At 39.0% G+C, this 12834-nt stretch overlaps 1 protein-coding gene across 1 annotated transcript in view; it reads right to left on the reverse strand.

Annotated features, from left to right (window-relative positions):
• The window catches only part of COL4A6 (collagen type IV alpha 6 chain), a 136165-nt gene that overhangs the window by 77863 nt on the left and 45468 nt on the right, over nt 1-12834 (reverse strand). Inside the window, exon 3 of the mRNA XM_074835294.1 lies at nt 10262-10345. Within this exon, the coding sequence (XP_074691395.1) occupies nt 10262-10345 (84 nt within the window). The remainder of the gene's footprint in view (nt 1-10261; nt 10346-12834) is intronic.

Here is a 12834-nt window from a genome sequence, read left to right on the forward strand (position 1 = left end):
CATACAGAGGGATCAGGTAACACACTCCAGAATCCTCCAGGTGATTCTAAGCAATAAAAACTAATTTTGAAATAAATTTTTTTGCACCAATAATGCATACATGGTACTGTGATTCAGGTTTACTTTCTTGGTTTTTTCTTCTTGTATTACCTTTTCCAAACTCAGAGAATGCCTGGTTATTTCCATTAAAGGCACAAGAGGTGTTATATACCAGAGTCAAAAAGAAGCATTAACCTACAATTACTTCACAGGTCCTACTCTTTTTTGCTGTAGATATACCTGTCCTTTTCTCTTCTGAAGCAGGGAAATTATCTCTAAACAGCTTTTCAACTTCATTCACTATGGAAAGCTGAGAAATGTCAGGATGTTCTCCTACCTTCTGAAATCTATGATTTCCTATCAGGAAAATCTGCCATTCACACCAAAAATACTGCATATTTTTCCCAGAACACAGGGATTGACAGCTAGCCTGGGGGACCCACGCATTTGGCTTTACTTTCAACTAATTGGCACTACACCCTCTTTTACCACTACAAATACAGTTTTGCCTGGTTGACCATCTTCATTGCGTGCTCTATCTGGCTGCAGGCTCTGTGACTGGCGTACTTCCTGCCTATCTGTTGCCTAATTAAGTTTACTTCTTAGTAATCCCTGCTGTTGGCTGTTTTCCTGGCTCATGAATTGGCTCCTAACCTGACTGTTGTCCAAACCTCTTAGCAGTGGGTCTTGCTCATAGATTGGTTCTGTGATGCTTCTGTTTCTGAGAGGCTGACTTACTCGGGAGATCACACTGAAAATCTCTGTCACACCTTTCACTTACTGCCAATGGAAACTCTTTAAAACAGACTCTTGTTTCTGCAAAGGGCACCACTTCTCATTTTAAGAAGCTTAAAAATAAAATCAGCACCAGGACTATTCTGAAACAATCACACTTGATTAGAAGTTGGGCAGGTTTTGGGATGGGATGAGAGGAGAGAGGTATGAAGAAAATGAGGTATTAAAGAAAACTTAGCCTGAAGAAAAAGGCTACCAAGACACAGTCTAGCTGGCATTTCCTGTACACAAATGATATCGAATGTGATGGAAGAAAATGCCAATTGGGTAATTTCAGGGCAGGATATAAATTAGCCCCTTCTTGCCTGTTAACAGCTTGGAGAGGAAAGGCAAAATCTTGTGCCATTTCTCAGATTAAGAGGGCATTAATCACCTTTTTTCAGCTGAGTCATCACTGCAGGAATCAGACAAAATCCTACAGCTTTTGTTAAGCAAAAGCCCAAGTAGACATTCATACGTTCCAAAGACTCACATTAACATTTGCTTTTCCTGTCCTAGGCAGGACACCAGAGAGTTTCTCTTCGTATAGTAATTCTTAGTTGTCTTTCTGTCTGAAAGGTGAAGTGGCTGATAGAAAACAATTTTAAGAACACTTAAAACTCTTCACCTACTGTGAAAAATGAATGAACAAGAGAAACTGAAGGGTTGATGTTAGTCCCGTTCTAAGGAGTTATATGGCAAGTAAAACATCACAGATTGTCAAACACTCCATTCTATAGCCAAGAAAGACTTAACTTTTATAAAGAAAAAATTTGGATATGAGGATGTTTTTACTCTGCAGTATTTAGGAAGCAGGGGGGGTTACTAGGAAACTGTTGTTGAACTCTCTGGGTTTGTCCATATGGATCAAATCTGTAGCACAACTTGTCATTTTTGGTCTTGGAGAAAGTGCCACAGATAGAAAGCTAGAACGGAAGGCCAGTTGTGGCAAGGCTCCAAAGAGGGTGGGAGAAGGCTAGTCTGGTTCTGTCTTCCCATCTGTCCGCACACATAAAATTAAGTCAGTGGGAGTGATGGCATTGGCTTCAAGGGAAACAGGACTTTACTCACCCAGTAGCCCTGGCAGCTTGTTAAGCAAGAAATTATAAAGTATCTATTCCCAGAGTAACATGCCTGCACCCTCAGCTCGCAACGGCAGCATCACAACAGAGAGAAACATGGCTTACTATGTCTTCAGGTGAGGCAGACATATCACAGTACACAGCAGAGCCATCTGACTCTGCCACCAGCTGACCAGGTGACTTTCAGTAGCCATCTCAGCTTAAATCCATACCACTAACACCTCACTTTTGAGAAGCTCATTTAAGAAAACCAGAGACTTTTTTCAGGCTAGAAAGGAGAAACAAAAAGACATTCACTTGTTATAGTGAGACAACATAACTTCTCAAGCTAAGACAACTCACAGCATTGTAGGATGCAGCAAGGAGCTTTTAAATGCTCTGTTTGCTCCCAAAACACTGGAAAAAAATTTAAAATCCTGGGTTACAACTCACATGAAGCACAATTACTCAAACAGTGACAGATACTTCTTTGCTGGGCTTTTCCAAGGCATCTGGAAGTGCTCTATGGAGCACAGTTTGAGGACCCATGTTCTGGTTGACTTCAAAAGTAAACACAGACCCCCACTGCAATTACAAAATATGCTGCCCTTGCAGGCAGATTTAGAAACAGTTTCAGGTCACAGAGTCACCTCAGCCACCCTGGTGATTCCACAATGCTACAATTTCTGGTTAGTTTCCAAAGCTGTGGAAATCTTCTTAATGGGATATGTTTCTTAGAATATATTTAGCCTCATTTAGTGCACACATCTTTTCGGCCAAACTGCAAAACAAATCATGGAAATATGATTTGCTACCAGAGACTCCTTAGTTAGTCTGCTTAAATACAGTTGTTCACCATTACTGAATTCTACAATGTCTGTAAGTAAAATAAGATGGGTGCCTTTCCCTTCAAGAAGTCTTCACAAATGTACTCAAGATTATAAGAGATGATGTAAGACTGTACACATGAACAGGTTTGGTCTTGATACCCATTGCATAAGGAATACTTTCAAATGCAATGAGATCTGTTTTATTTATGTTGTTTTAGTTAGTATATGGTGTGGTTCTCATTAGAGAGCGAGGCTCAATGTATTTAGGTTGGGTCAGGAGGACATGTACAATAATTGCTTAATGCCGCATTTGGCAAAGTTACTTAAAAAAAATAATCTTGGCAGTTGTTAAAAAAGCAGCTGGCACATAAGTTGTTTGACTTAACTATTACCTCATTTTCTCTCAAAATATTGCCAAAACTTCTTAATGACAGCGAACAGATGGTCAACATTTTTCAATGTTATAGATAATCCTCTTCCCAAATCAAATGATGGCATTTTATTTGTTTAACCAGAATGGGATTTGAACAAGAATTAGACATCATTTACACATATTCCATGACCAGTATTTCCTAAGGGTGAAAGAACTGCAATATTGTCAAAACTGCAACACATCAAAATAATCTAAAACAAAGTATAGCTCTTACATTCACATTTGGAGGAGGAGGGTCTGGTTGCTGTCTGATTGCTAGTGCTCAGAAGCCTTGGTAGACAGCAGCCTGCCTGCCTTCCCAAGCTGCTGTGCACATTCAGTTACGCTGCAGTCAGTCCACCTTAGAGTTCAACCTAAGATATCACACAATCAGCTGGTATAGGAAGAAGGATGAGGAGAGAAGTTGGACAGGCTGATTAAGTCTCTTACATGACGTAGACATAAGCAAAAGCCCAAGATCTTTCACCTTTAGGTACGACTCAAAGAGATAAAACACAGAAAAGCAGGTCAGTACAATAGTTTATAAGCAGTATTTCCAGACACCAGTCAGAAAGGAGACTATAGCTTCTTCTGCTGTAGCCAGAAAAAAGTGATGCGAATCGTCGATGTGTAGACAGAAAGGAAGCAGAGTTAGAGACAGTTGTAGAGAATGTCAGAAACTGGTTATAACCTGGCAGGAAGCGACAAGTCAAGGATGGCATCTAAGCTGACTGACTGAAAAGATGCTGGTGTTGACAACAGCAAAGAGAACAGGAGGAAAAGGAGGACTTAGTTAAAAACAGTGCTTCTGGCACTGTTGCATCTAAGGTGACAGTGAGACATTTGTAAGGACATTTGTACAGGTCTGGTGAGACATACAGCTGATGGCAGAAGGAGATAAAAGGAAAACAACTCACTACAGCAAGACAGTGAATGAATAAATAGAAGAACAGAAGAGAGGAATTGTGAAAGCCAAAGGAGGGAAAAATACTGAGGCCTAGCAAGTCTACCAGACCCGAGCCCCTGGGCTTTGGATGCAAGACTTCAACAAAGTCTTTTCAGGGACCACAGCACAGTAGTTGGACTGAAAGTTGTCTAAAATGCAAGTGGAAAGGAAGAACCTACAATAACAGTTGGAGAAGCCTGGAGGTGAAATCAGAAATCATGGCAAAACATACATATAGTCTAGTCCAAATTTGGGGTTTTTTTGCAACAGGAAAAAATAATTGGCTGTACTTATTCGAAGGGAAGGATCCTGGAGAGAAATCTTTGGGTGTAGGTAACAAGGAGAGAAAGCCAGGAAGCATAGCTTCACAGATTGTTTTAAACTGGATGATGAACTCACTCATTATTAAGCAACATTTCATTCCCATCTGAATTATCTAACCTCCTTTTCTGAGCTCACACTAACTAGAGAACTGATTCCATGATCCTGTATATGAATTTAGTGGTATTTGCTACTGTGTACTGCCTTGCTTAACCAGGCTTCAACATAATACAAGAACCAGCAATTATGCCCACTGTTACATGGCCAACATTTCTCAAGAACTACTATAATGCGATAGTCCCTCCTCCTGGATGTGAAAAAGTCTTTATAATGATGCTGGTATTACCCGTACCAGACTGATTATCCACAGTTAGTATGCTAAGACAACATTTATAACTGGTCATATCTTGGCACTGTCAGTTTGAAGGAAATGTCAACATCTCATAGGCTGGTTCAATTTTAGTTGGCATGGCAGGCCAACCTGCAGGTCATGGATATCGAAATGGCATCACTATGTCCTACAGTGCTGGTCAAGCCAGGTAGTAGGAAGCCACATAGAAACAGAAGTTTGAACTAACAGCTTAACAGAATTTTGTCTCCAGCAAATACATTTGCGTAAAACACTTCTGCAAAAAAAAAAAATAAATTCATTTTGTTGAGTCGACACTTCCAAATAAATTGTGTTTCATCAGGAAATCCCTAAACTGTTCCAATTAGAGTGTTTAACCAGCCAAAGCAGAATTCAGCAAACATTATTAAAAAATACAAGTTGTAATTATTACAATTTCATAGCAAAGAAATGTCAACCAATCTTCAACTAATTATCACAAGAGAGGCACTTTGTACACCCAGTATTAAGTTGAGGGGATTAGTTCCAGACAAAAGTTAATCTAAGATCTCTTGCCAATGCGACATTAGTTTATGCTAGATAACAATTAGATTAAATCATCCAAAGTTCTGACCTCAGGTTACGCTGTTCAGTGCATGGATGTTGGGATCTGTCTATCTTTTCTAGCTTGTTTGATCCGCAGCAATTCTATCAAAAACTCTTTGCCCACAGATAATTTACACTACATTTACTATCATCATTTTAACTTCAGAGAAAGCCTGTGGAATCTCATGTATTTCTGGGTACGCTAGCCTTTAATTCAGATAGCAACTGCATTTTTGAGCATAATCGCTCAGCCTCACTCAATCCCTCCTACCTACTGTGCTTTGCTACACACCGCAGTGTAGTCTTGGAGTACATAAATAGGATTTCTTTTAAGTGAGACTAGGTCAGGAGATGGGCTCCATGGCACACCTGATGCACTCCAGTGATCCTTCTCGTCATGGGACCAGGCTTGATTTAGTGCAAAGTGTCCATCATGTCCTCAGAACCAACTGCCTCATTCTACAGATTTCAACCACGCCAGTTGCTAGAAATAGTCTCTGTGTGGATTTTTTCTGAGACAGGAAAGAGGTTCTATAATACCATTAATAGTTTTCTAACTGATCATATCATCATATTTTAATGGGCTTTAAAGAACATACGATGTGAAAGAAATACATACATTATTTGACATGATCACATATTACAGGAAAAAGTTAAATATAATTGGTAACATCAAGTTCTCCCAATTTAGAGCAATTCTAAGCTATAAAAGCCACCTGGGACACAGTCTCTGCTGAGTACTTTGTGGAGCCTTGGAAACAATTTCTAAATTTTTTTTCCTTTAAATGCTTTTTTTGGTGGGGGAGGTGAGGACAGGACTTAGGCAGAATGAAAAAATGAAAGATTAGTGTCAGCTGAAGAGCTCCAGCACATCTTGAGCAAAGTTTAAAACAAACCCTAATATTGTTATAAATTCCAAGATAAGTGAACAGGCATCAGGAAAAGGCATACATGTAACAAGGACTGTGTCTGTTAGTTTATCTTTGTGAGTGTTTGAAAGTAGATGACAGTATATAAAAACAAAAAATCCAACACTATCATAAACAAATGCAAAATGAGCTGCAAAGATGAAATTGTGCAGGCTGTCTACTATTTAGTGCTTCTTGAAACTCTGCAAATAAGGAAAATGCTTTCCTGGTTATTGCTGACTTATCTGCAGTACATTTCTTAGCAAGACAGCCATTAATACAGCATGAAATTTTCAAAAGGCATTATCCCTGCCCATTAACTGTGGTACAGTGAGAAAGGGGAGTGAAAAACAATTTTTTTAAACACAATAATTCCTTCTGACAGTCCCAAAAATACTCTAGCTGTAGAACCCTCACCTGCACTGGAACTATACATATTAGAAATCCAACCTTTCACTATATAGCATCGGAATTTACATTCACTTCCTCACATTATAATTTAATACAGTTGCTTTTCCCATCTTCCCTCTTGTGCTTCATAGTTCATAAAGCCTCACAGCTTCATAAAGTGCTTTTTCTACCCATCAGTTATTGTTCTGGAAGAGGACTGTATGTAAGACTTTTATGCAGAAGTGGGTTCAAGAAGTGTAAGTTTGTGTTCAGGCTGTCTCCCTTCCCAAAATGATTGCGTGCACCAGGGTACAACTGGTACATCGCAGCAAACTTCCTTTTAAAATTGACTTGCTGTACTAGTTTGATAGCTGGTATCTCAGCTGGCCAGAACAGGAGTACGGACACAGAGATTTAGAAGTCTCACACATTCTCCTAGAGACTCCAGCTGTAAGTAGAGGCTCTCATATTCTCTGTGATGTTACCTGGCATCTTTTTTTACACAGCATTATGTTAGAATTCATATTAAAGTCAGCATAAGCTCTGAAAATGCAGTTTAGGGGAACTGAAAAACTATATCCAAAATTCCTAGATATATAACTGGCCAAAATTAGTTTTGTGGGCTTCTCCAGCTATTACATTTACTCTTAAAACTGGCATATGACACATAAGCTTAACTAGATATCTCTTGTACACTTAAGTAGTAAGAGCCTCCAACTCAGTTTAATCTTTTCATTTGACCTCTGAGAAAACCTCCAGAAAAGGTCCTAGCTGGGACCTTTCAGCGAAGGAAACACTTCTCCACTAAGAACTGGACTTCTGTCCAAATCATTGACCTGTTACCCACGAATCTTTACAAGATAAGAACTGATAAAGAGGGGAGAATGACTGCAACATGGCCCAGGAGTTTTGCTACTGAATTACTTAGAGCCAGGCTTTTCATTAACTTATCATTAGATATATGGACCAATTCTGAATCCCTGGCTAAGATGAAAGATGCTTCCATAACAGATTTCTTCTTGTGCAGGCCTCACAGTAAATTGGATCACATTAAATTTCACTGAAGAGCCTAAAACAGGTACCAGCTAGCATCATGGCTTTTCAAAGTTAACACAAGCCATTGGGACAACTAACAGAAAATGAAATTTTGCTCTTGTAGGAGATGTGCCTTACTACTCTGCTAGAAGAACTCCCTAAGCAGCTGCTAGGCAAACACCATCCCAATCTATTCCACAAAGAGCTGACTTACTTTATAGAAATTAGTCTTCTACTAAGCTCCATCCTAATGATAAGGAGGTTATACTTGGGTTTTTTTTGTTTTGGGGGGTTTTTTTTGACTTTGTTTTATATCTTGCACACGTACTAACAGTCTATAGCAAAAACAAGAACATGGGAACACAGGGGTTCTATATGCCTACATCCCATTTCTAGAAGTATCTTTCACTAATCAGGTCTTAGGCACTTTTGACATTTTTATTGCCTAAATAAATTTTTTAGTGTATCTGGTCAGAAACAAGTTCATCACAGCTTGATCTGATCAGAAGTGCACCCAGGAAAGAGGACGTTTAAGGACACTGCCTATATTATTTTCATTGTGCTGTCAGCTTATTGTAATTTTTCTTGTGCTTTTTAGCTATTTCTTTCTTTTAAAAAGAAAGCTTAGCTTTATTCTGATCTGGTTAATTGTGCAAAATTGACAGCTGAAGCATTTTTTCAAACAAAATATGGATTCAGGGCATTGGCAAAGTCCCATCTCCTATTTGCCTCTTTTGTACTTAAAGGTTTTGCAGCAATGGAGGAGAAGCTAGGCAGGAAGCCAAGGAATTAGCCTCAGGCTGCACAGTCTCCTCCAAGAAACAAGCTGTGCTGTAGGATACATAATCACACCATCCCCTTTCCCAGTTCAGCCAGTCACCTCCTTATCCTCTGGCATGGCAGGACTCCAGTAGCTGCCTGCAGATGACCAGGAAGGTGTCAGCAGGGCTCACTCTGGCTTGATGGAAGTAGTGTTGTAAAAGGGAAAGATTACCACTTCTAGCAGACAGTTTACTCCACAGACGGGCCTCAGTAGGATGGAACACATGTTTGAAGGACTGAGAATGCCTACTGATACAGGTCACATAAGAAACAAGCTAAAAGCCAAATGAGTTCTCAGGTCAGCAATGAAAACAGCCTAAAATCTTTGTGACATCTTAACAAAAGAGATGCCAAGAGCTCAAACTGCAAGGTCAACAGTGTTGTGGCCAGTTCAAACAATCAAGTTGAACCCCGGGAATGTAAAGAGACAGAAGAATGATGCTCATTGCTATCTAAAGGTCAAAGCATTTACAGGATATTGTGTTCCAGAACCAAACTAAGTCCGTCACTTACTGTATCTAATCACAAAAGGTGTTGAGCAATTGGCTTTAGCTCATATTCTAGGTTATGTTGAAAACTTCCTTGCAAAGTTCTTCCACTTATCTGTTTAGACATGTTTTCACCCTGCCACATGGTGATATGAAAGAATTTTTATACTTTCAGAGAAAACGCATCATCAGTTATCAATTAAGAATTCATGCTCAAGTCTGACTGCAATTAGGGAAACATTTAAGCCCATGCTGATCATAATTTCTACATAGCAACATTTTCCTAAGCTCAGTTCTAGAAAGTGATGCCTTGAATTTACCCATACAGTGTCACTGAAATACACAGAAAAAAAATCAGCATTGCTAGTGTTTAAATAAGACTTAATTTCTTTTGTTGTCCCTCAGAGGATGACTTTTTAATATGATTTCAGCAAGAATAACTGCTTTATTAAGCAAGACAACTAGTATTATTTCCCTTCTCCTTAAGCCCTTCCAAGTTAATTCTTCAAGTACTTATGATGCAGGTCTTTCCTCCTTTCATCTCCATAAGCAAAAATCTCTAAGATTCATTTTGATACATCCTAAAATACTTTAGAGACCTTAAGAGAAAATATTAAGTAGATGGTGTCTGGACAAAAATTAACATTGTAATTGAAGGCAGAGTGAAGTCAGCAGCTCTGCATTACCCTAAGATAGGAAATAACCAGCTGCATTAAGATAAAAGTTATAACCTTTTCATACAGCCAAAAGAAATTAAAGATTTTTACAGAAAACTTGCTTAAATATTTGGTTGCTTCAAATGCAGACTTCAGAGAGAGAGGCTTTAGCTAAACAAAAGACTTTCACAAAGGGAAATGCTTAGATTCATTCAGAGTTACTGTTCCTTCACAAGCAAATACCAAAGTAAAAAACACTTCCACAAACAAACAGAAGTTATTATAGTAAGGACTAGGCAAAATCTGTACTGGAAGCCCACACTACTTTGATTTTCCTTTTTAATTGTTGTAATCTACTTAAAAATCATCTGACTTCTTTGAACTAGGGCTCAGATCACATAAAGAAATGAGATTCCATTGAAGACTCATTGCAAAGCTAGCAATTTGTAAACCTTTAGAACAGCTTTTGATATCTTGCCCAGGGACATTTGAAATGCAGCTAGACTTCATCATTTCTCTTGTTTCATGAGGTCATTAGATTGAGAATTACACATATTAACTTGGGTTCTTTTTATTTATTTATTTATTTATTAAAAGATTGTTAAGAGACACAAGGACTACTTGCATTAGTGAAAACAAACTTACCCGTGCACCCTTCTCTGGAAAACATTTGCATCCAGCACTGCAATCGCGGCCCCCACATGGCCCACTGTAAGACTTCTTTCCACCCTATCAAAAAGAAAAGAAAGAAAAAAATTGAATTTCATAACTATTTGTCAGCTGAGGATCTTCTTTAATTAAAATGCTTTGTTTCAGCACTTTTCACCTATGTTACATTTATCATATGAATTTGCTGGGAAATAAGTGGCAAAATACTGTTATATTTTAACTTCTCCATAATTGGGTCATTTTCAAAATTGCCAAATAGACAGAAAAAGTTGGTTTAGAAATCCTTTGAGGGCAAGTGAATTTACACAAGTTGGTGCTATTCTGCAAGGTGATCAGTGCTTTCTAGGGCTACCAAAACCTGTAAAACTAGATGATGTTTCAAGACACTCCGTATACTATTAGACCAGGATCACAACCAATAATTAGCACTTATGCCTCAGCCATCCTGCATACCCAAGCATCTCTACATCAATGAGAACTACCAAGACAAATTTAAGTTTGTGATCCTTGCACATTTCTATGAGCAAGAAGCTGCACCCCCTGAGCCACAAGAACAGAGAAACTCCTGAATAAAAGAAGGTGGTGTTTTTAATTATGTGCAAGGAAGAGAGTAGGAAACCACCATGGATTTGGACTTAATCTGAAAATATATTCTGAATTTGCTGGACCAGCATTAGTTATTTCAAGGATAATTAATATATTTATGCAAATCTGAAGTCCCTGTATCACAAACTTAATTCCCAGCTAATAGTGATTGTGACAGTACATGAAAGTCAACTACATGAGTTTAGTTTAGAGAGTTTGACCCACTCCTTCCCACGCTCAACAGGCTTGAAATAGTGGGCTGCCAAAAGCCCTGCAACACTACTGACAACACCGTAACAGTCCTGGAAAAAAGTTCAATCTGGCCTTGTAATTTAGCCACTCACTAAGAACACCCCTCTCTCAGGAAACTGTCCTTCACTGTCAATTGTGCTCAGGTACAGTCCCCAGGTTTTGGAACTCTGAATGGAATAAACATTTAATCTCCCCATATCAAGGTGACCAAACTAAGTGCTAAAACAAGTTCAGACTGGAACTGAACATTTCCTTACTAAAAGCATTCACAGAAAATATTTTTAAAGCCTTTAAAATTTCCTGACATCTGTTGGTGAGGAACGTGAAAAATTAAAGGCAATTCATGCAAGTTTCTCGTGTACTTTTGAACTTCTTTGCATCAGCTTTCTGAAAGTAAGCAACTAGTCTGGCATCACTCCATAAGTTTTCTGCTAAAGGTATATAAAAAACCCTCTATACACCCTGATGTTTGCACCATTTTGCTGAATTAAACACCTCTGTTTTTGAGGCAGTGTAGAACGAACACATACTAACAAAAAGCTTTAAATGCAACACCCCACACTTCCCTAGCCTGAAGGGAGCGTTATCTCTTGCTGCAAAATAGTCCTAACAACTTCCAAGCAATTCTAACAGGCATCAAGTATAAAAAAAACCCCAAGCAAACAGTACTTTTGCAGACTTTTTGGCAGTTTTGTTCAGATGAGACCCCATTAGATATGGAACTTTTGGACTACTCATTAACATCCTGTGGTAGGATCTAACACAACACCTGAGCAGAATAGAGAAAGAGTGATACATCACAAGAGAGGCACCATAACAGGAAACACAATGGAGGCAATTCTGACCCTACGCAGCAGGAAGTAAAAGTAATGCAGTAAAGGTGAAAACAAAAAACCAAAGGGCAGAAAAACTGTATCTAGAGGTTATATACTAGACCATAAGAGCATCTCCAAACTGCTCAGACAAAACCGATCTGCATGAACTTGAGCCTGCAATGTACACTGGCAGTGGCTCAGTACATAAAAACTGGTCTCTGTCTTAACAGCCACACTGCTGAGAAGTCATTTCTGACCACAAGTATTATTAAGACTATAGGATCCAGTTCTAAGAAGACAAGGGTGAAGCGCACCAAGACACACCTTTTGCCATGATTATATGAAGATTTTGGAGTGGAAACGTGGACTCATTGCTAGCAAATAGATACCTCTATTCCTGACACTTAGACTTATATTGACACTCAGCAGACAGCTTTATGCCTCCAGGGAATCAGATTATGCCTTCCCAGACATTTATTCAACCTTAAATTCTTCAAAGATTTCAACTTCCAATTAATTTTTTCTCCAGATTATTCTTTGTTCCAACAGTCATTTGCATAAGCCTTTGGCTCCTATGGTTCTGTTAATTCTGCTTGCCTCCTAAGAGCGTGTAATGGCAAAGAAACTTTATTTCATCACAGCTCTGGATTCCTCTGAGGTCGCTGCCTTGCAACAGTTGCTGTCTCAGAGCACTGAAGCTCACCTTGTTAGAAATCCCCCATCTCTGGCGGCAATTAAGTCCTTCCCAGTGGCAGAGGACTGGACAAAAAGCAATGATTCTTTCCATCCCCGCTGCTTGTGATGCTCCCCACAGTGCTGTGGTTAGCCAATATGGTTCTAGCCAAAATCCCACTGAAGTCAAAAGAAATCTTTGTGTTTAATTTATTGGGAGCTGGA

The sequence above is a fragment of the Strix aluco genome, chromosome 10, assembly GCF_031877795.1.
Source record: "Strix aluco isolate bStrAlu1 chromosome 10, bStrAlu1.hap1, whole genome shotgun sequence".
NCBI classification, from domain to species: domain Eukaryota; kingdom Metazoa; phylum Chordata; class Aves; order Strigiformes; family Strigidae; genus Strix; species Strix aluco.